This window comes from Passer domesticus, chromosome 7 (genome assembly GCF_036417665.1).
Source record: "Passer domesticus isolate bPasDom1 chromosome 7, bPasDom1.hap1, whole genome shotgun sequence".
Lineage (NCBI taxonomy): Eukaryota > Metazoa > Chordata > Aves > Passeriformes > Passeridae > Passer > Passer domesticus.
In genome coordinates, this window is record NC_087480.1 from 41,578,896 (window position 1) to 41,601,821 (window position 22,926).

The 22,926-nt window shown below is 40.1% G+C and overlaps 1 protein-coding gene and 1 long non-coding RNA gene across 15 annotated transcripts; one reads left to right on the plus strand and one right to left on the minus strand.

The window, feature by feature from the left end:
- Positions 1 to 347: 347 nt before the first annotated feature.
- On the minus strand, positions 348 to 22,843 carry DDX59 (DEAD-box helicase 59). Of its 13 annotated transcripts, none has more exons than XM_064427979.1 (10): positions 22,747 to 22,787; positions 16,012 to 16,107; positions 13,121 to 13,261; positions 5,308 to 6,131; positions 4,528 to 4,695; positions 3,883 to 3,972; positions 3,249 to 3,500; positions 2,933 to 3,085; positions 2,324 to 2,452; positions 348 to 658 (listed from the first exon to the last, which is right to left on the minus strand). In XM_064427979.1, the coding sequence occupies exons 4-10, from the start codon at positions 6,118 to 6,120 to the stop codon at positions 395 to 397; spliced, it is 1,869 nt and encodes a 622-aa protein (XP_064284049.1). In that variant the 5' UTR covers positions 6,121 to 6,131; positions 13,121 to 13,261; positions 16,012 to 16,107; positions 22,747 to 22,787; the 3' UTR covers positions 348 to 394. The 13 variants fall into 13 exon arrangements, with proteins under 13 accessions (XP_064284049.1, XP_064284051.1, XP_064284053.1 ...); XM_064427981.1 differs by lacking the exons at positions 13,121 to 13,261; positions 22,747 to 22,787 and adding exons at positions 18,157 to 18,309; positions 18,403 to 18,686; XM_064427983.1 differs by lacking the exon at positions 13,121 to 13,261 and having other exon boundaries at positions 22,747 to 22,843.
- Positions 7,539 to 16,015, plus strand: LOC135304970 (uncharacterized). Of its 2 annotated transcripts, XR_010366247.1 has the most exons (5): positions 7,539 to 8,110; positions 8,220 to 8,492; positions 8,580 to 8,799; positions 9,585 to 9,770; positions 13,155 to 16,015. It is a non-coding gene; the product is annotated as an uncharacterized LOC135304970 (long non-coding RNA). The 2 variants fall into 2 exon arrangements; XR_010366248.1 differs by lacking the exon at positions 9,585 to 9,770.
- Positions 22,844 to 22,926: the final 83 nt, after the last annotated feature.

A 22,926-nucleotide genomic window follows, 5' to 3' on the forward strand; every position in this document is an offset into this window, starting at 1 on the left:
GAAACTAAGTTTTCAGTACTGTTCACAAACAGAACTTGCATATATGTTCTTGAAAAAGCCCAAGAGAGCATGCTGAGGTCTTGGAGAAACATTCCCAGTGGAAGATTTTACTTAAGCTAATAGGAAGAGATTTTCAGAGCCTAAACTGCCACTAATTCTTTTTTTCTTGCCAGCAAGACCAAGGACTACTGGTTTTGAAAAAGGGTTCCAGAGTAGTTTTACCAGGTACTACAGTAATTCAAGCACACAATAGCACATATTTCAAAATAAAGATGAGATAAAAAGGAGACTTCTTAAAAACTGTAAAATTTCTTTTTAAAATGCAATATACAAGGCAACACTTCATATTTATTTTTAATAATACTTTTATTGTAATTACATAAATATGCCTTTATTACCTCTGAGAATTATTTTTGTTGTGTTTTTTAATAATGTCCATAATATTATCTCCTGTTACGAGGCTATTATTTAACTGTTTAAGTCTCTGTTGTTCCCTTCTCTTCTGGTCATGCAGATATGGGGAATTAAGCAGCTGTGGGGGAAGAATGGTGCCTGTGGGTTTCACTCTCTTCACAACATCCCAAAAGAGCTTCTTGCTGTTGTTATTGATGAAAGTAATTGCAGTTCCACTGTGACCCAATCTCCCTGCTCTTCCAACCTGAAAAAGCATAAATTCATTTTAAGTTAGCAAGAGTAAACATAAGTCCTTCAAGTAGTCTCAGAAGTTTTTTTTGTTACAAAACATCAACTAAACCTATGTGACAGGACCAAATCTCTCTCACCCTCTAAGCACAAAGGTTCTTACAACAAGCTTCCTGAATTCAGGATGTGTAGATCTGAAGCTGTTGCTGAAATGCATTTAAAATTAGGACTTGTTTATGGGACATACCAGAAGTCCCATATTGATACTGAGATATGAGGCAAAGGCTTACAGTAAATCTGATCCAAACTAAAAAATACTATAGTTTTTAAAAATACTATCGTTTTAAAAAATACTATAGAGATGCCAAATACTTCACATCAAACACAGTATGTGCCACCATGGCCACAAAAATGCCCTGTACTTTCAATGTCCTAGTAACTTTAAATTATTTACCAATATTATCCAAAATGCTTGAGCAAATTAGAAAATAATCCACAAAGGCTCCCTATGTAGAAACAGCTAACATGCTAATATTGGTATAGTTTTCATGCTACCAAAGACCATTTTTATTTACTTAATGCATGCTTGGAACTTTAGCAGAAAAGTAATGAAAAACAGGAGGGGAATTGTGCAGTTAATAACACAGGCTACTTGAGTTCATGACGGTGGGTAACTTCCAGAGGTCCTCCTCATCTGTTAGGAACCAGGATTACTTCAAAGTTAGATCAGTTCCCTCAAGGCCTTGTTTCAAGTGTCTGAAGCACAAAGGATTTTCACAGCGAGGGGAGTCAAGCAGGGATGGGACCTTTCTCCCTGCTATGAGGCCACAATTTCCCTTGCAGAAAGCTACAACTGCTGGCTCTTGTCCTTTCCCTGGGCATCCTCAAGGAGAGTCTGGCTCTGTCTCCTCTGTAATCACCCGAGTGGAAGGCAGCAATTAAGTCTCTAGAGCAGCCCAAACAAGCCCAGTTGCCTCAGCGTGTCCTCAAGTGTCACGTGTGCCAGCCCCTGACTTCACCTGGACTCCCTCCAGCCTGCTGCCTTTTCCCACAGCTGATGTTCTCAGAACTGCACACAGTAGCATTGTGTCTTCCTCATGCCACAAAGAGGGCAAGAATGAGTTCTCATGATGTGCCAGCTAAAGTAGGGCTGGGGACCGTGCACATAAACGCACAGACACGTGAAACTCACAGATCATCTCTTCTAAAGCAGGAAATCCACAGAAAAAATATCAGAGGAGACACTTGACTAGAAAGAGGGGAAGAAATCAAGTTCATGCCTGCTGTCCTGACTATTAATGCATATGCCACACTGCAGATGAGCTGCACCTGCATGACAGGCATTTGGCCTTTCCTGACATAAAAAAAGGTAAACTTTGTTTTCTATAGACAGAAAAATATATAATAGAGTACAAAACAGGAAGAAATACACTGCAAAAGTGACTTAAAGACACTCTTCTAAGTTTTAGTAACTTATGCAGGAGATAATAGGAATAGTATTCCAGATTTGAGTAATTTACATTAAAAATTACGGAAGAGATATCCAGCACCATTTTTTCTTTTCCTGTAAAAATAATTCTGAAGAGGAAAATGATCTTTCTGTTTACATTTAAATTTCCACAGGTGAATGTCATATTTCAATATGCTTTTCAAATAAAGCATTAGCAATTTATTTATTTACCTGGTGTACATATTCATCCATACTTGAAGGCATATCAAAATTCACCACCAGTTTGACATTGACAAGGTCAAGCCCTCGTCCAAGGACTCCAGTACTTACTATAACTTCATACTTCTCTTGAAGTAATCCCTGGCAAGGAAGGAACAACCCAAAATTAATTCTTCATTCCTTATTTGTATTTTGAACTTCTCCAAGCATGGGTTAACATCTAGTTATTTGGTGTAAGAACACACCCAGTGGGATTATTCTATTGTAGAAGAGAGAATGGCTCCCTGTACTCTTGATTTAAACAGGAATATAATTCAGACAGATAACCAAACAGAGATCAAACCCACAATTTTAATTGCAAACGTTACCAGGTACAGTTAAATGCTTATTTAAATTCCCATTTAAAATAATCTGAGAAACAGTCTCTGTATTCATCTACATTTAAAACAGGATTATTATCTACAGTTTTGCTTAGTCCTGTCTTTCATCTCGCCCAGCAATACCTCAGGTATTACTGCAAAAAAGCAGTCCATCATGACTTCAGTCATTCAAATAAAGCCACATTTTAAAAAAAGGCCATTTGAAATCTACCAAACACCCTGAACTTGAGCAGGCACAAACCTGTAATATGTCTGTTCTTTCCACCTGAGACTTTTCAGAATGCATAGCTGTGCACTGCAATCCTGTAATCTTATGAACAGCATCACTCAACAGATCTGCTCCTAGTTTACAGTCCACAAACACCAGCACTGGAGGCTTGAAGAGCTTGTTATCCTGTAAAATTAAACAGTTTACTTAAAAAGGGATTACAACCTTTAGCTGTTCATCATCAACATGGATTCAATTTGTCCTGATCATGAGATGAGAACCTGACAGAGATTTGGAAATACATGAATCATTTTATAAATGGCTTTTATGAGAAAAATATTAAACTTACATTTAGTATTTCAAACAGTTTTTTCTTTTTAGATGGTTCTTCTACCCACAAGATAATTTGGCGAACATTGGAACACGGCAGATTCTTCTCTCCAATTGTTATTCTGACAAAATTGTGCAGAAGCTGGTTTGCCAAGTGCTCAATGCCCACTGGAATCGTGGCTGACACCAGTATGGTTTGATGATCATGAGAGATGTCTTCCAAAATATCCAAAACTTGCTGCTGGAAACCCATTTTTAGCATGGTATCCACCTAAATGAAAAATATTGTATTTGTACCACTTTTTTTCCATGAACAGCAGGATCCCAAACCTCAATTGACAGAAGAACCATTATGTAACATGTAACAATCCAAATGCAGGAGCATTTACAGTCAGAAGAAAAGCTAAGTGAGAAAATTATAAACAAATGGTTCACACTGGTCTAACAGTATTATCCTGTCAGGTACCTGACTCTTTACAGCAATAGAACATTTGTTGTTTAAACACATTTCTAATTGTGTCAAAAAATAAAACTGTCTCCTAAGAAATTTATTTTATTCTTAAACAGTCAGCATGTTTAATAAGTGAGATTAGCCACTCACATTACTCTGCCACGACCTCTGTATAAGTAATAGAGCTCTGATAAACACTTACTTCATCCACCACTACAATTTTTATGCCATGCAGTTGAACAGAACTTTGCTTTAAAATCTCAAGAAGTCTTCCAGGTGTTGCTATTATCACCTGAAAAAAAAAGGGAGAGGAAAAATCCCCACAAGAGTAAGAAATTCCATGAAATGACATAGTACCATCCTAGAAAAACCACAAAATTCCATCACAGACATAACAATAGCAGTAATGCACAACATTTTTGCATTCAAGTAAGTAATAAAACTTCTAGAAAACTTATAAATTATGAAGCCCTAAGAGGAAATAGACCTTTCAAAACTCTAATGGAGGTGTCTAAGTTACAAGCAATAAAATCTGCATAAAAACAAACTGCTTTTTCCTCTCAATTACAACTCCTTGTATAAAAATACTGGCATATTTCAGTCTTTGAAAGCAGCAATACCACACACTAAACTTTTTAAAAACAATCAAACAAAAAAAGCTATTAGATGTTTAATCAGAAGCGAAAAAGCTGTTTAAAAACAGTGTAACTGTAAAATTTTCAGGAGGTAACAAATGTTTCAGCAGTTCAGACTGAGGAGAAAGCCATGTTGTGTGTTCACAGGTGTCACCAGTAACATTTTTGTTTTCTGTGGATGTGATGACTCTCCACTCTGGGTCAGAGCTCACCTTGACGCTCTGGCGGAGCCGGTGCAGCTGCGGGGGCAGGGGCAAACCTCCCACCAGCAGAACTGTCCTCATGTTGGGCAAGCCGGCCATCAGCTCCTTCGCCTGCCGCTCGATCTGAATGGCCAGCTCCCTCGTGGGTGCCAAAATAAGGGCACATGGAGTTTCTGTCTAGAAAGGAGAGGAAAAATCTCATTAATGTTGGATTTTATTTAGATAACAAGCTTTCAAATTTCCCAAAGTAATCTTTTACATGAAAAATGAGAATTATTTTAAGCAGCAAAATAAAATTACTTCTCAATATATATATATTAACTTGTACAGTGCCCTGAAGATGAAGCATGGGAAAGAGTGTGTACAGATGCATTTTTTATTGAGACCCTAATTTTGCACATATTATATAAACATGTATCAGTCTTGCAGACTTTCATGATAATCAGACAGAGGACCTACTGGAGTGTACACACCTTTTCTTACCTACTTCTACATAATGCTTTCATTCTTAAACTAGAGTTTACTAGTTGCTAGAGACTTTAAAGAATAAAAGAGTTACTTAAATAATCTTTCAATTATTAATTTGAAAAAATTTACAAGTTTGTGTGCATATACATTCTGTAAAGGTATCTAAACAGTGCAAAGCATCATGTTCTGAATTCTCTAACATATTTTTATGCCTCTCTTTTTGAATAAAACCCATAAAACAGTTCACCACCACAAGGTACAGAATACTATTTGCCATTGCTTCTATTCATACGTTTCTCTAACTATCTGTAGTTTCATTACCTCTTTCAAAACCTTCATAATAACAGGAAGCAGGAAAGCTGCTGTTTTTCCAGAGCCTGTGTCAGCACTGGCCAGAATATCCCTCCCTAACAGTCCAACAGGGATCATTTGCATTTGGATGGGAGTTGGGACTTCGTAGCCAGAATTCTTTAAATTATTGTTTAAAGTTTCAGGAAAACCACAGTGTTCGAACTCTACAATAGGTCTTGGAACTTGCTGGCCCTGGACAGCAATACCCAGCTGGAGTTTAAGGTTCTCAACCTGCTCATCTTGCAAACCTAAAATAAAGGAATGATCTTTGTAGAAATAAGGTGTATTAAGGAGGTCAGCTTCTGCTTGAGAATCTGTGGCTTGATCAGATGTTAGCTGCTTTTCCTTTGCTTCAGTTTGTAGAAGGTGTTTGGCTTTACACTCCAAACTACAAACATCTTCATCTGTTTGGTCGCAGATGTACTCCCCGTAGCGGCCGCACACAACACACACAGGCTCTCCAGGCTCTGCCCAGCGCTGGGATTTGCTGAAGGATTTTACGGGTTCTTCCAAAGAGCCATCCTCCTCAGTATTTTGGCTGTCCTTTGCCAATGATGCATTAGCAACACCAAGGTCTGCAGCTGCAGGTTCTGTGTGTCCTTGTACAATTTCACTTGAATTGTCAGTTGAAGCAGAAGTTTCTGTTCCAACTGACTTACAGTCCTGGAACTCTGTGGGCTCCTCTAGCGAAGGTCCTCCAGAAGACAGTTTACTTTTCTTAGCTGTACAACTTTTGTCCTCATCAGCAGCCCTCTTGACTTTAACAGATCGTGGTAAAAACATGCTTCAGAACACTAGAAAAAAAATGGTTACAGTTAGAAACTACTACTGTTGAAAAAGGTACTTTTTACTGTTACCAACAAAAAAAAATCTAGCAAATATTGGCAAACACAGAAACTAACTCTCAGTCCCTGAAAAGATCTAGAATATGCCTTGTTTTAAAATTATCTTGATCATAACAATGGTGATGCAAATGTAAAGAAGAAATTTAAAATAACAGTGGAAGCATGGAACAATATAGAGAATACAGTTAATTGTCAGTATTAGGCCTTAGCAGCAGAGTAAAATTTCACTGTGTGGAAATTTATCCATTTATCCATTTTGCAAGTCTGTCATATTTAAATCCTTGGAGAGTTCACCTATTTCTAAGACGGAACCACTGATGCAAACATTCTTCTAAGGTATGGAAAAAACCCACTCAACCTAAACCAAATAAAACTATCAGTTTTGGAAAGGATGTCAAATTCAATACAAGATCCATCCAAGATCACTCCTTTTGTTGATCTTTTTAAAGTCCACTTAAAATTATAAGGCTGCAAAGTTTTGAGACTTGTTTAGAGTCCAGCTCTGCTTGTTCACAGCGTCCAGAAACAAGCGAAGAGTCACACCATCAATTTGCCAAATATACATTGTAACACAAGACATATTGTTAAAAAATAACCATATTTTATATTCTGAAACTTTCAGTATTTGTCTCCAAAAGCATCAGATATGCTCACCAATCGTTTGCTATCATACAATCAGTAAAAAAGTACACAAAACACGGCAATTTTATTCTGAGTAAATTGTTCTGCGCCTACCAGTCTCTAGGAACTTCTAACAGGAGATTTTTAAAACCACACCAAGCTAAGTCTGCGCACAGACAGCTGTGTGTGTAACTGGGAGCAGTGCCGAGGACGCGGCAGCAGCGCCGGCCCCAGAGCTCCGCGGGTGCCGGGGCCGCTGCTCCGCCGCGCTCCCCGAGCAGAAGCCAAAGATCACCACTGAACTGTTCGCGCCTGATGAGAATCTCCCACCACGAACCTCTCTGCACGCTCAGCAGCCTCCGGGCGAGGGCAGCGCTCACGCAAAGCGCGGGGCTGACGGACGCTGCTCGGGACGGGCCCGCGGGGACCCCGGGAGCACGACAGCCTCTCGCAGCCCTGCTCTGCGGCAAGACCCACCCACCCCACGGGACGGCAAAGCGGCGCGGGGCCTCCTCTGCCCGACAACCGTGCCGCTGCCGCGGGCGGAGTGCGGCCCCGGCCCCCGCCTCACGCACCGCTGCCGCCGGGCCGCGCCGCCTCCCGCACAAAATGGCGGCGGCCGCGCGGGGCCGCTCCCGCCCCCAGCGCCGGGGCAGGGCGGCGGCGCGGGCGGGCCCCGCCGGCAGGGGCGGGCCGCGGCTGCTGCCGCCCGTGCCGCCTGCCGGCCTCGGCCGGTGCTGGGGGCCCGCAGGCGCGGTTGTTACACACTGAATCGCATCCGTCGCCCAGTGTGCAGCAAGGCAATAATTACACACTCGAGAGAGACATTGATTATTTATCCCAGAGCTGCGCGAGCCTGGGTGCGCGGGGTACTCCACAAACCAAGCACGCCAATTATCAAAACTTTTTACTATTTATACATTCTAGCCGACAAAAGAAATTCCTGTTCATTGGCTAGCATTGGCTAGTTACATGGTTCTCTTAATTATCAGAATTCTATCTTCTGTTGTTAATGATTCCCTCATTTCTTGTGCTAATTAGTCCGCGTGCTCAGTGTTTCTCTTTGGGTTGGTGGGCCATGAGTCGGTGGTCGTGACTCCCCTACCACAATTACCTTTTACCCAGTCGGAGCTGACTCAGCACGGTTGCTGAGTTGTCTGTATTAGTTTCTTCCTTATCTTGGGAATTCTGTTAAATCCTGCATTCTTTGTGTCCAGTATCAATGGACATCCTTCTTCCCAGGCTTTGCCAACCTTCCCATAGGCCTTGAGGTCAGTGGAACGTGTCATGCCCTAAACTGTGACAAGGTAATTCTACCAACAAGTAATTTGTTTTTCTAACATCTGGACATCACTTAGAGCTTGTTTGTTAACTGCTCTTTGTTTCATTAATTAAATTTCCCTTCTTGTTGATTAGGCTTGAAAGTATACAAAGATCAAGCAAAGAACCACTTTCTTATGAAAATTGTACATAGCAACACTGTCTCTGCAGAGGGGCATGTCCAGCACTCCCGTTGTCACAGCCAAAGTTGATCCTACAGAGATGCTACAAACACACACATTTGTACATGAGGAAAACGTTCCTGCAGCACAAAATGAAGCCATAAGGTACGCAAGAAAAAAGCCCAGTACATGCCCTAACCTGCTATGATGGGCACAGTGACAAAGCTCTTCATGTACTTCAAACTGAGTAAGTTATTACTTTCAACAATAAATAAGCATATTTACACTACATTACAAGGCATGAGAACACAGAATTTATCACATTTCACTACAGGGCAGAAGACACTTTCAGACTTATGGATAACCTGTGCTTTGCAAGACAGCCCAGATGTGACTGCTGCCCCGGGCAAACCCAAGTTCATGGCAGAGTAGTGGGTCTGGATGTGTTCCACTGAGAACACCGATGGTTTCAGCTGCTTGGCTGTTGTGAGCAGGGTGGTCACTGCCACTCACTCGCTTTCCAAGGACACCTGTGACCTGTCAGCCTGTCCCAGGTACTTCCTTACAACATCAAGACAACATCATAGGTGGTGTCACTGTGTCTGTACAGATCCTGCGTTGGATCATGCAGGAGGACCAGAGCAGTAAAAGCATACCCTATGACAATAAATGATTTTGTGCACAGCAAAGATATCCTGCAGGGAGCTGAAGAGAAAATCATAGATCCTAACAGCCCTTTGGAAGCACAATTTAATAGCAGAACCAGTCAGAGGAGACAGGGATATGGGGTGAAAAGACAGACACAAAGCTGGGGGCTTTCAAGCAGCTGCCTACAGCATTCTATAACATTCAAGTCCAGTCACACGTGAAACATGGTCTATCTTAAAGTACCCTGGATTCCTCTGTAGTAGTTTGCTACAAGAGTAGCAAAAACAAAGTGCGAATAGGGGTTTTGGTCTCTCTGGGATTTTTAATTAACTGGTGGAATTGAAAAGATTATTGAACATTTGGAAAGTGGGCATCACTAGACTTAAAAATGTACAGGCACCTTCCACCCACACTCCATACATTCCTGTGAAAATCCCCACCTTTCTCTGATTCAGCCTCTGTCATTCCCCTTTGTTTGCACTAACTTTCTTTCCTTCATTTTCCCTCCCTAACAGAAGCAAATTTCCTTTTCTTACTTCCATTTTTACAAGGTCATTTCCTGGAATTCAAAACATCATTTACTAAACAAAGACCAGTATTTCAACAATATTTAATATGATATGTTTCATACCCTATACAGTCCATGCAGCAAAATGCAAACATCCTACATGTATTTTTAAATTTTTTTCAGTGCGCAACAGCAGTAAGAAAAAACTAAGTTACTTGGTAGGAAATTCTCCTCTTGAGGAAGACTACAGTAGAGATTGAAAAAAATTTTAGAAAAGAATTCTATGGATATTCAGAGGCATGAAAGGGCTTCCATACAAGAAACAACGACGTAGACTCAACAGTCTGAAAAAGAGATGACTAATAACAGGTAACAATAGAGCTACTGTACCTTGAGTGGCTCATAAAGGCTGCACAGCTATTGCTAGTTCATTATTTCTTCCAACAAAAATTGTAACATGCTTTATAAAAAGTGCTCACTGCTGAAAAGTAGTGCAAGCTCTCACAGAATGTAGTAGGTTATTCCTTATTTACATGGAGAAGTCAATCAGTATAGATGTAACAAAACCTCTTCTGAAACAGATATTGTACCTTGTGAGCTCACTGAATAATTTTTTTTTTTCTGGAATAAAGCATAAACATTCCAGTTCAGTCACTTGCCTAAGTTTTCTTTCAGAATGATGAAATATGTAAGAGTAAGAGGTGCCTTGGTGAATTTAATTCCCATCCTCTCAGCTCTTGTTGCTGCTAATCAGATCTGAGGTGAATGACATTTTAATAGGATTTTTCAATTCCAATTTTTGTACCCTTAGAGTACATTAAATGTCCCAGACAAGATGCTCTCAGATATGCTACAAAGGGGTTTGTCTTCATATTTTTCCTCCTAAAAACTAGTTAGTTCAAGCACTGGCTGAATAAAGGTGGATTTAAGTCCTGCTAGAAAACAATGAGCAATTATGGACAGTGATTTTTGCTCATTCTGGACAATTTATCTGGGGGTGTCATAAAGAAAAGTGTTAAGGTTTCCATGGAAGTAGGGTAGCATTTGTATTTTGTATGATTACATTGTTACTTAATTGAGTTGGTAAAACTCAGAGACTTTAAATATTCCCCTCTTGCCTACACTCATGTGTACAATAGCTGCTCAGAAAGGTATCACATATTGTTATTAGAAAGCTCTGCACAAATATAGTCCTTATATAATTAAAGTGTCTCTTCAGAGTAACTTTTAAAGTAAATATTAGGAGCTACAGAAATGTAACAATGCACACACAACCCCACATGTACAAAAGGACCAATACATTCTGACAGATTTACTACATAAATATACAGCAACAGATTATTTCAACTTTATGCAAATTTCTGTTAGAATAACAAAGACCGTAACTATTGATTAAAAGTCAAAAGAAATAATGAAAACCATAAGAAACAGATTATTAATAGTAAGTATCCCACTTTATGGTTTATTTTAAATTATATCAAGATTTTTCATGTTCACTCAAGGTTTCTATATCAAATACACAAAAAGGATTCATGCTCTGAGTTTAAAAACAGGCATTTGCCCTATAACGTCTCACAGCCCTTCTTTTGAAGCATGAATCAACCTTTCCCAGCACTTGCAAATAATAAATAATTCAGTAAAACAAGACTGGATTAAAGCAGGAGACTGAAATCCCTCTACTCCCAGGCACAGTAAATCCATAAGAAACTGGCATTGCATGTATTAATTCAGAGACAGCACCACAGGCCCTGCAAAGAGCTGCCTGACTGCACCATCCACCCCAGCTCCCCACTCCGATACCGCCCAGAGTGACGCCCTCAGATCCCACCTGAACCAAACCTCCGTGCACCTCCCCTCACCTCTGGAGCTCCACACAGGGGTCTGAGGAACAGATAAAACCATCCCAAAGGGTAACTGTCCAAAACATTTTAATACAGAGTATTTCAAGTTCCCTTTGTAGCCAAAATATCTTCGCACAATGCCTGAATTTTCCACCTTGAGTGAGCTCTCAGCATATGAAAATCTGCTGAGAATGGACTCAAAGTGGAGTCCAACCAGCACCTCATGCATCACTCCCTCAAGTGGCAAGTGCCAGGACTGACAGATCTGACAATTACAATGTGTCTAAAATCACATCAAGAGGAACAGCTTTGGGTTTTCTTTAAGCTATTCATTCCTTTAAATATCTCAATATGTATCCCATGTTACATTATTCTGAACTAGGGAATTCCAGAGCCTTGCTGTTGCTGTTCAATAACATTGTAATGAAAGAAGAACATTAGGTTTATGAAGATGTCAATTAGAGACTACAAAAATTATTCTCTGTGTTTGCTTTTTTTCAAGCATGCCACACTTGCATACATATAATTGGAGTTAACAAAATATCCACTGCTTGGGTGGAAAGGAGGGAGAATGTCTTTCCATTCAGCAGGCATGGAAGCCACAGTATGTTTACTTGGGGTCTGCTGTCTGTGTCTGCTCCACCTGATGCCAGAAAACTAAATATTTTTCTTGTTAAATATTGTTCTGTTTATTTAATGCTTGGGGATTTTGAAGCCGCTCAGCACATCTTTTAGGTAGGTAACCAACTGCAGCTCTGACCCAAAGTGTATTTAATGAATAGTTCTTTGATTGAAGGAACCAGTGAGTCAATTACTCCACTGGTTTGTGAATTGCAGCTTTAAAGGAACCACACAGGAAAAGTCCAGATGATCTAAAAACAAATAATTGTGGCTAACCATTAACTAGACAATTCATATTCTTGTCAAAATGTTCTGATTTTGTACAGGTATTGCATGCAGTATACTTGTTCTGAAGCCTAGTTTTTCTACTTTTGTGTGATCTAAACAGGAAAATCCTATATTTTTTGAAAATAAATAGTCAGTAAAAAAAAATTTGAACTAATATTTTCAGGCTTCCTGAGCACTCTCTTTATTTGAAGAGCCACATTCTAAGGAAACATTGGCCAATATTAAGCCTCTGCAGAAATCCATGGTAAAATTTGAACATAAAAATAATCTATTTAAATCTGAGTTCTTAAAGCATATTAGTGAGGAGGTATTTTTTTTAAAGAAAAAAATTTTAAAAACCACAAATAACACCAATCCTAGCCTGGAGCTTCAGCATTAAATGCCACTAGTCTATAGGGAAATAACTCTATAGGGTGATTCATGAAAAAATTATGAACATAATTAATGTATGTGATTATATGCTCAAATACTGCACATAATATTTACTTTGAAAAATGATGGACTCCTAATTCAGTATCATCATACTGTTAGCACAGCTATAAAAACTACAGTGACTACAATTCCCAACCTTTGTATACAAGATAGTCTAGCTTCTTGGAATTAAAAGAAATTATGGGTATGAGAATCATTTAAACTAATTTAAACTTACAGATCTCTGTTAGGTCTCTGAGACTTAGAGAACAAGGATTTCATCAAAAGATGGCAAGCACAATTGCCACATTCCAGGGATTTCAATAGGCAGCAAACTATAACCTAGATTGTTAAAGAATTCAGGTGGAATTTAACAAGATTAAATAAATCTTGAAACATAATGTAATTAGAATTAAGAATTTAAAATTCTCTCCTTTTCTGTTAATCTATTTTCTTGCTGAGAGGATAGATTGTGTTCCAATTAGTAAGTCTGTTTGGAGGCAAAAGAGATTGGCATCTATTCTAACAGTAAGATAACATCACACAACATGCACTTACTTGAAAGTAAACCCCTTTTTTCCTCCTCCTTTAGGGTCTCACACAAAAGGATTGGAGAGAAAAAAAGAAATTCCACAAGAGACAACAGGAATCATCCAGTTCCAGCTTGTCAGATGTCCTGTGTCCAATGTGTGTTGCCACCTGCCCATGGATAAACTCTCTTTCAGTCATGTAACTTAAGAGATGAAGACCTTTCTAATTAATCAACAAGTGTGACAAATATAACAGGTACATTGCATTTGTAGGGAGTGAAAGAAACAGAGTCAAAATCCAATACTGTGACAAACTGAAGAAAAGATTTATGGTATAAACCTTTTGAGTAAATTGTTAATAAATTTTTCTTTCCACCACTAAAGCTTCTACCAGCACTGCTAGTTTTGGCAGCAGAAACCACTGCAAGAGAAGCCTGGAATATGTGCAAGAGAGCTGCTACAAACCAGACTTTTTATCAGTTCTCTTGTTAAAATATCTGCCAGTATTAACCATTGGGTTTAGCCTTCATGCTTCCCTACATTACATTTGGTGCTCCTTCTGTCTCTTTATGAAGGATTACATTGCCCTAGTTGAATCCCTCAACAAAAAAATCACTAAAGGGCACAGAAAGGCTTTAACTACACTTTTTTAAATTGCACACTCAAGGATGTCAGACTGCTGGAGTGAGACCAACAGGTTTGTCCTTCTGCAACTGTTACTGTCCTAAACTTTGTTTGTTGTGAGAACATGCAGATAATGCATTAGCTCAGCTTGATAAAGCACAATGGCTATTAAAAAACAAAAGTAAGCCTGAAAAATGCAACATATTTCTCAGTATCATCCTTGAATGACTGCTCCCCATGCTTTTTATTAGGAAGATTCAAAGATGCCAGTAACCTTACAGCTGGTGACGGTAATAGCAGAGGGTAACAAGACAGAAATAATGAATGCCTCCTTGTTAAGCAGTGTTGTTTGTGCTGTTCCAGGAGAGATCTGCCAAGAACTTTTCATGCAAACCTTATTTTTCTGGGATCTGTAACTTGGCAGCAAAAAAATTCCAGGATGATACCCAGTTCAAAATAATTCAGATTACAAGCTTTAAAATATATTTTTGATTTTTGGAACAAATTAAATTTAGACTAAACAAGATAAACACTTTAGTACTTCATGTATTTTTGTTGCTTTATTGAAAGAAAATTTGTGGTTATCAAGTTTGCACCTCAGATAATTTTATGTTTTCTAGCTCTTGGGTATTAAATAAGTCTCAAGTACTACAGTGTGAAAGGAGACTTTGTGCTGTATGGTCAAGATTTCACTGAAGTGTATTTTCTTTTTAAGGAAGACTGTATGAAATACATATGAAACACTCCTTATTTTATCTGCCAAACAATTCAGTGGAATAAATCTGTGCTAATTCTTAATACAACTCAGCTGACCTAGGTATAATGCCAGGTTGTGGAAAAAAAAAAAGGCTATTTAACATTTAGCCCAAATTTCAATGTGAAATTATGTCAGGTTGTTTTTGTTTTGTATTTGAACAAATGATTCAAAGCTTTGAGCCACACAAAAGTCCAATTTCAGTGTACCCATTTCATTTTTTGCCTCTTGACTCATTACAACCAGCTAATTTTGTAGAGCTCCTGGCCAAAGCAACATTCTTTCCTGTGGCAACTAGCATGATATACAGAAATTAGATTTCAGGCACAAAATTAGATTTCAGCCCAAGCTAAGGAAGCTTTCTATCAGGTAATAGCCAGGTGTCAAGAAACAAGAAGGCTGCCATAGTTGCCTGAGTACTGGAATTGGTGGCTCAGCCTACACCTATGAGGAATAAACCTCCAGCAACTCAAAACTAAAAGGAGATAATCAAAACATATAAATATCATCAATATCAATTACTTTTCTTAATACATATGGTGAGGTCATTTCAAGGAAACACCAGAAAGAACAGGCCAGAAAAAAACTTTAAAAATATTCTACTGATTTTCCCTAGATCACGTTATCCCCCAAAACAGCTCAACCTACCTTACAGTTGGAGACAAATCAAAACTATGGAAGTCTATGAAACCTCAGTTCCTTTGAGATTATTTGCAAATCAGCTAACATGCTGGGTGTACAAAGACATTACCATTCTTGGAGGGTTTGCATGAACTGGAACTTGGAGCAAAAGGCAAGGCTGCCAAAAGGCTTCTGTCTTACTGACACTGTCTGCTCTGCAAGGAGCCACAAAGGGAGTCAGTGGTTCCAAGAGTGTGTTGGCCCTGGGAAGCATGACATGTCATTCTTTAGTGATTAAAGAGCCAGCAGAAGCCCAGACACCATCTCCATTCAGATGGCTCCTAACCTTCTGTTGATACACAAGGAACCTGTTCTCTAGCAGCAGTGAGGATATTTCTGTGGGTTTGGGCTCTTTTAGATAACAAAATCAGAGCAATGTAGTAATCAAAGCCCTTTTTTTGTTACCCTTTGCCTAGTCCTACAATATCTAACACCTGTATTATTCTCGTTCTGAACTAAAATGGTTCATCAGTCTGTTCAGCATTTGCACCATGGTATCTTTGACTACAAGTCCTATGATGTGCTACAACATAAACAGCATGTGGTTTGGGGTTTTTTCTGTTTCTCTTGAACTAATCCATCTCCAGTTCATCTCTTTACCCCCAAGGAAAATCAAGTTTTATTCTTAATTATACCAGTACAATTCCACTTAAGAGCTTGGTGGTGAAAGACAATAAAGCATGGCTACATGCCCTCTACCTTGAACACGCTTTCTTACAGAGACTGTTTTTGCATCCCCAACACTTTTGGTGACCATGACTTACTGCTTTTCCTACTTCTCAAAGTGCAGACTACCAACTGCAACAGAGACTTTCAAAAGCCCATTTCAACAGTTACCCAACGCATAGCAAAATACTCACTCATCTGAACAAGCTGGATCTGTATCACACACTGGCACATTGCAGTGAAATCTGTTCTGTTGCCCTACATTCTCCAATCTGGCAATTGCTTCATTTCTGTTAGGAACAAATAAAAAAGGAGGAAAGAGTTTGACACAAACACAGAGACTGGTCAGATCAAAGTTAATAGGTATAAACCCCAGCAAGTTTCCCTCCTTGTATAAAATCTCCAGGTGTTGCTTTTGTTGTTTCATGCAATGATCCCCTTAATTCAACCCCGTGCCTGCTAGCATCCTCTCCCCGGGGTGATTCTCCACTCCTTTAGTAAATTACCGTCCACAAGAACTGAACTGTGGCTGCCAGAACAAACCCTGGGTCATGGGGGGCTTCCTGGCTGTGCTGAAGTGGGAGTCCCAGGGGTACTTTGTCTGTCTCAGGCTGCTTCCAGAGCAGTGGCCATCACCTGGGCTCACACACACCCTGAACAGCAAGGCCAGGGCCTCCTTCCTCCATCCACATCCAACTAGGCTGGTGATCAGAGAGAGCTCTGTTTCCAGCACCCATGAAGACGATGGACATTTCTCTTCTTTGGGCCAACAAGTGGAACCATGACTGCTCTCTCCAGGCTTTAATAGAGCCATGTATATTGTAGGGCAAGAATAACCACAGGAGGACAGAATAACCAGAGAGATGAGCCCCTTTGGACTTCATTTCTCTTTTGAAACTTTCTACAAGAAAGAGACCACCCAGGGTTTTTTTCTTCAATTACAAACAAACTGCATGACACCTTTAATCCACAAAACCAATTATATATACACTGATATTTAATCATGTCTGTAGCACCAGTGATTCCAAATAGGAGCAACACATAGGATTAACCTGAAATTAAAAAAAATCCTTGTTGGAGCCAAGATTTCATTGCTAAATATATATATCCACACACATTTGGTTTAAGGCTAGTATTAAAATAATTGTTGTTCTTTCCATGTTTCTCATATATATTAAAATTGGGGAGTATTTAAATCAAATTGTTCTGTACATGGCTTAAATATCCCATACATTTTTCTATCTTGAACATGTTTTCAAATGAATCATAAGGCAAACACCCTGTAAAGCTACTCAGAAATTATTGTAACAAATTAAGTTATGCCAAAAGAGAATTAAATGTAACAGAATTCTATACACTCAGGTTGTGATGACCTTACTGTGCGTGCATAAATGGTTACAATAAAAATCTTTGATATACACTTTCCATGACTGATTTTTTAACAGTTACCAGCTATGTACACCTGCTCCCTAAAGTAACAACAACAACAAAAAATCCTCAATAACATGCAATTTCTCAGTAATTTAAGGGAAATGGAAACACCCTGAAAGTATCTGAGAAAATGTGGATTATATTTCAAAGACATAAGAAAACCCCAACTTCATTGGATAGTTTTCCATGCTATTCCCTTGCTTTCCCTTCCTCATTCATCTTCTTTACCACCTCTTAAAACAAAAAAGAATTTCACTGCAATGAAATGATACCAGAAATGTACTGTTCAAACACAGCATTCTCTTTACTGCTGCTCTCATCCAGACACACATGAGCTTCAGTGCAAACTGGAAGCAGGGCCAAAACATGGGAAACTGAAGTCTATTCATGCTCTTCTAATAAATGATGTATATGCTCAAAACAAATGAGCTTTTATGAATGTTCAGATCCTTCTTCACATGTAGATGCAGCACAAAAAAAGCCAGTCATAGCACAAAGAAGTGCACGATTTTGTATTCACTCTCATTCAGACTTAGTCAAAAAGTCTTACCAACTGATTTAAACTTCTTTTACCTGAATGTACAGTTTGAAAACTAGAGTCATGTCCATTTTCCTTTAAACTGGGATGAAAAGAAAGCATTACCTAACAACAATAATAACATGGTGCTTTATTTTTGTACAAAGTATTTTTCTGAACGCAAGTTCCCCACTATACATCTATTTTACAGTGCAGCCAAGCCCTTTAAAGATTATATTCATTAAAAATCACCCTCAGAATTTTCCGTAGAAAACACGTCAGGCACTAGGTGGTCATAAAGATATATAATGAAAGAGGGTAGGATCTTTTCCATATGTTTTAAAGTTTACAGTAAAAAATACAAGTTATAGCACAGTATTTTTTTACTCACAGACAACCTGGCAATGGTGGAATGTGAAGAAGAAGAAAGCCCTGGAATTAGGGAGTATTGCACAGCATATGTGGGAAGACAGCTCATCTAAAACCCCCTAGAACAAGAGCAATTCCACCAGATGGGAAGAACACAAAAGAAGCCAGTGGAAATCTGGAAATCAGATTTTAAAAATAAAAAGCAAATTTTAAAATCGCAGAAAAAAAGACACCAAAGTAACCAGAGAAAAAGACAAAACAAACCAACCAGTCGTGAGTGTTGAGGGAGGTTAGAGGTTTTGCCACAGGTCTGTTGTCTGGTTGGTGACCCAGTGGAACTGCTGGGGGGAAGATGTAGATTATCTCCCCCACCTCCCTTTGCAGAGCTACACTAGGTCAAAGTCAAGTTGAGGAAATGAAACCAGTAGCATCCAAGTATTAAAAGAAGTGACTGTTAGGTACCACCCTTGATTTTTATTGAGCAGCTTTTTTGGTTGTGCAGATTTCAGCAGCAGTAATAAGCTAAAGTAGCTATTACTCCAATTTTTTTTTCTTTTAACTTTAATTGTATCAAAAATCACAGCTGATTCAAGTAAAATGTCATACAAACCTTTATTTTCCCTTTGGCTCATGACTACTAGAATGCATAAAGTTGGTAAACTGTTTTCTTTCCTCAGCACTTTCTGATTACAGATTAATAGAAGAATTTGAAAGACAGTAATTATGTAACTGTTCTTGTACTTTTGTATCATCCTGAAACAGGAAGAACACATTCCCTTCCAAAATCATGCTCTGAGAAAACTCCTAGCTTGCAGAAACAACATATATGTATGTTAGTAATAATGGCAAAGCACTTTATTCATTCAGACAATCGTTCACTTAATTATCATAGAATAGCCTGGGTTAGATGGGACCTTAAAGATCACCAAGTTTTAAGAAAAGTGTTTTTAGGAACTGCTAGCTCTGGTCAGCTTCTTTGTCCCTAAGGACAGTTTTCCAGGGAATCTCATTCACCAACTCCCAAACAACTGGAAGTTTGTTCTTTCAAAGTTTGGGGTCCTGACTTAGCACCTTGCCAGGCTCACAATCCTCACAACCTCCACCAGGGAGTGGTCACTGCAGTCCAGGCTGGCACCAGTCTTAGCCCCTCTAATGAGCTCATCTGCATTGGTAAGCACCAGCTCCCATAACCCTTCTCTTCTGTAATGCCTGGACCAGGAAAATGTCTCCACACACTCCAGGAGTCTCCTAGATTGCTTATAGCCACTGGATTGCTATTTAAAAATATAATTCCTTAACTCTTTACCACTACCTATAAATAAATATATTTAATAAAATATCATGGCTTAAGAGGCTGGAATATCAATAATTCCATTTCATAAGTCATCCTTAGGCTGTAATAACCTCACACAATGATTTCTAGATTACCTGTTTAACCTCATGTATGTAACATAAAACCTGCTGAAGTCAACAAGCACATTCCTCAGGGACATGACTGGTTCTTGGTTTGTACACTGACAATCTGACAGCACACATCAAATCATGCAAGCAGCCTCACTGCAGAGGTTACAGGCCACAAGGTGCACCCCTCCCCTCAGCCAAACCACTTTATCATCACTGATATCCTCTAAGCTCAGGAAAACAGATGGGATCATCTTAATTAGGCCAATTTGATAACAGCAATTAAAGATAATATGCCCACAGTGTTACTCCAAGTCTGTTTCCAACCTCAAAAGTGAAGCATTACTCAGCAGAATAGTTACTGTGAACTGCTGTGTTTGTGGATTTGCCCTAATATAGCTGAAGTGGGAATGTTTTTACCATCAGGTAACCTGATAAGCTGGCTGTTCACTAGCACCCAGTCTGGCTACAGACAGTGCCACTACAAAAACAGCCATGGTATTTCTAACTTAAAACATTTTACTTTGCCTTTATCATCAAGTGTTGTGAAGGAAAAAAACTATGCATGAAATGTTATTCCAGATTGAACATTGTACTCTAGTGCTGGCCTGAAATTAGTCTACAGGCTCTATGCTACACATAGCCTCTTCAGAAGTTAATGAATTTTAAAACAAGTGGAAAAAAATGTACGAAATTGTTAGTCAGGACTCGTTCCACTATCTCTCAAGGCGAGATCTACTAGAACAACTGCCATCCACACCATTATTCACAGCTTCATGGTCATATTGGTTCCCGTTGCCTGATGCTCACTACAGGCTTGGTACACCCACTGTGAAAATGGCCAGACACATGACAGTGAACAATCAGGCTTATGATGTAATCACAGGATGAAACTAGTCAAATGGGATTTCTAATTTCGGGTAGAGGGGGGCGAAAGGAAGGGAGAAAGAAGGTAAAAAAATAAAAATCTGTGAGATGCTTGTTTGAATACTTGCCTTTAATTAATGCTAAAGTATAGAACACCGTGCAGCAGAAAGATTGTATACAGGAAGGATTATCACTATTTAAAATGTTTCAAGATGTATAAACAGGATCAGAGCAGAAAGGGATGACTCCTCATTTTGTTTTCCTGTTTATTTACTCGGAGCAATTAGAGCAGATTTTAATCATTTTCCATATTGGCTGTTGATATCTTTGACATTGCAGTAGGCAAGATGACATTTTGGCATGTTTGCAAAAGTAGAAGAACTGGCACAGGCACTCCAGCAACTGGTGGTGATGTCTTCTTTTGCACTTACTTATATTAGATTTTATATTAATGCATTCTCTTTTAAGAGCACTAAGCAAGTGAAACCCCACTTTGATTGCAGTTACCACAAGACAGCTTTTTTAGATTTTGTTTGGTGACTCTGAACAGGTTTCACCAGCACAAGTGCTGCAGCCACAAAAAACTCCATTATAGCTAAATAATAGCCCTACAGTTTTTCCAACACGTTTTCCTATAGGCTGATCTAATTTTGAGGTATTTTCTCAGTCATAGAAGAAACAAATGAATTGGGATCTGGAACATAGTTCTTTTTTTTTTTCTCCTTAGCTCTAATCATTTGAGGTTTTAAAGCTTATTAATTTCAGGTGTTTGTTATTAAATATTCAGGAAGAATTTTAAACAATTCCTATTGGCAGTGTAAAAAATAGTTAAAATAACATGAAGTCTCTAATGTAACTTATTTCCAAAGTATGCATAAAAAATAATTCAGGAAAATGTGCAAATATTAATTATTGAAAACTAAGCATACAGTCTTTCTTAATAGAGAACATTTTCCAAGTGCACCTGTATATTAATTTGGTAATATTATTACTATTTCTGCTGCAGAGAATCTGGGAATTTCAGTCCTCAGCCTGCTAAAGCAAGGATTTCTCAACTTTCCTCCTCCCCTCCATTCTGCTGAGTACTGCCCACAGTAGCTCCTAGTTTTGTAGCTGGAGTAGTATGCATGACAATTTGGGAATCCCATCCCAGAGAATGTATGGGGAATACTCAGTAACAATTTCATCAAATGTTGACCTCCACAACCCCTTCATTTACTCATTCCTAATTAATATAGCTACACGTCAGTAAAACTGTTAAATACTCTTGCCTCATAATCATGATGTTTGTTTCACTGTGCACCCGAAGTGCTAGAAGCACACACAACAATGGAAAAATCTCCGTGGAGATCAATTCACAGTCCACTTGAAAAACAAAGAAATAACAGTCTGGCCGGAATATTATTTGAAATCTTACAATGTCATGTTTAGACTTCGTCTAATTATTCTTTAGGGGAAGAAGGGCAGATTTAGACATTACTCCGAACCATATACATGATTTATACATATATATATATAAATATATATGTATATATATAAAAAATAACAATATATCCACAATAGCCAGCAATAACTATTTGCTGCCAAAACGCGGGCCGGCCGATGACACAGTGGCCGTGCCGAGGGAGGCAGAGCCTCCGCCAGCCTCCCCTCAGCAACGCGGCCGCGCCCTCGGACCCGCACTCGGCAGCCAACCCGTCCAGTTCTGTTTGAGTCATTCATCACGCAGTTTCTGCTTCCCACCGTGACTAATGCTTCCCTCCAGCAGCCCACGGTGATCCTGCAAGCCCCCCAAAACAGCCCAGGTACCTTGAGCAGGACAGGAGATGGTCTCTAGGGCAAATCGCTACTCTTGCTGCTATTACAGCGATTACGTGACCAGGCCCTGAACCATTTTAAGGCTTTGTCATTTTTTTACCCGAGTACTCTCAAAGTTATATGTAGACCCGATTTAAGTTTGGAGGGACAAACGCACTGGGCGGGGGATGCTCAGCCCGCCTCCTCGGCAGCGCTCCGTGCTCCAGTCACCGCGACCCCGGCCCGCCGGGCTCCCCCGGATCCAGGCGGCTCCTCAGCCCCCCTTACAGACGAGGCACGCGGGGCTGATCCCGACCTTTCCCGACAACACCGCAGCGGGCCCGTCGGGCCACACTGTGGAGAGCGGCGACGCCGGGGCGGGCGGACCCGCGGCCGAGGGACACCGCCCTTTCCCAGCCTTTCCCAGCGCCGCCGGCGGCCCCTGACCGCGGGAAACACTCCCCCCTCCTCCTCCCGCCGGGCTAAGCCCGGGCCGGGCCGGGCCTGTCCGCGCTCCCGCGGCCGCCCCACCCGAGGCCGGACCCACCTCGAGCGGCCCCGCCCGCCGCGGCGCCCGCAGCCCCCGTGGGGAGGGGGCGGCCCGGGCCCGCCCGGCGCTGCCCCTCGGGCTCCCGCCCCGCCCGGGCGGGGAGGCGCTGGCGGCACATGCGCAGCCGCCTTCGCCCATCCAGTGCGGCAGCCGCGGGTGGAGAGCCGCAGCGGCATC

Bases quoted from the DNA above. Each gene is read 5' to 3' on its own strand.
- DDX59 (XM_064427983.1), bottom strand. From the start codon at position 6,120: ATGTTTTTACCACGATCTGTTAAAGTCAAGAGGGCTGCTGATGAGGAC. The intron at 2,453-2,932 runs GTTTGTGCCTGC...CTTCCTTGCCAG, and splicing joins AAAGAACAGACATATTACAG to GGATTACTTCAAGAGAAGTA. The intron at 659-2,323 runs GTAAATAAATAA...ATGCTTTTTCAG, and splicing joins TGGATGAATATGTACACCAG to GTTGGAAGAGCAGGGAGATT.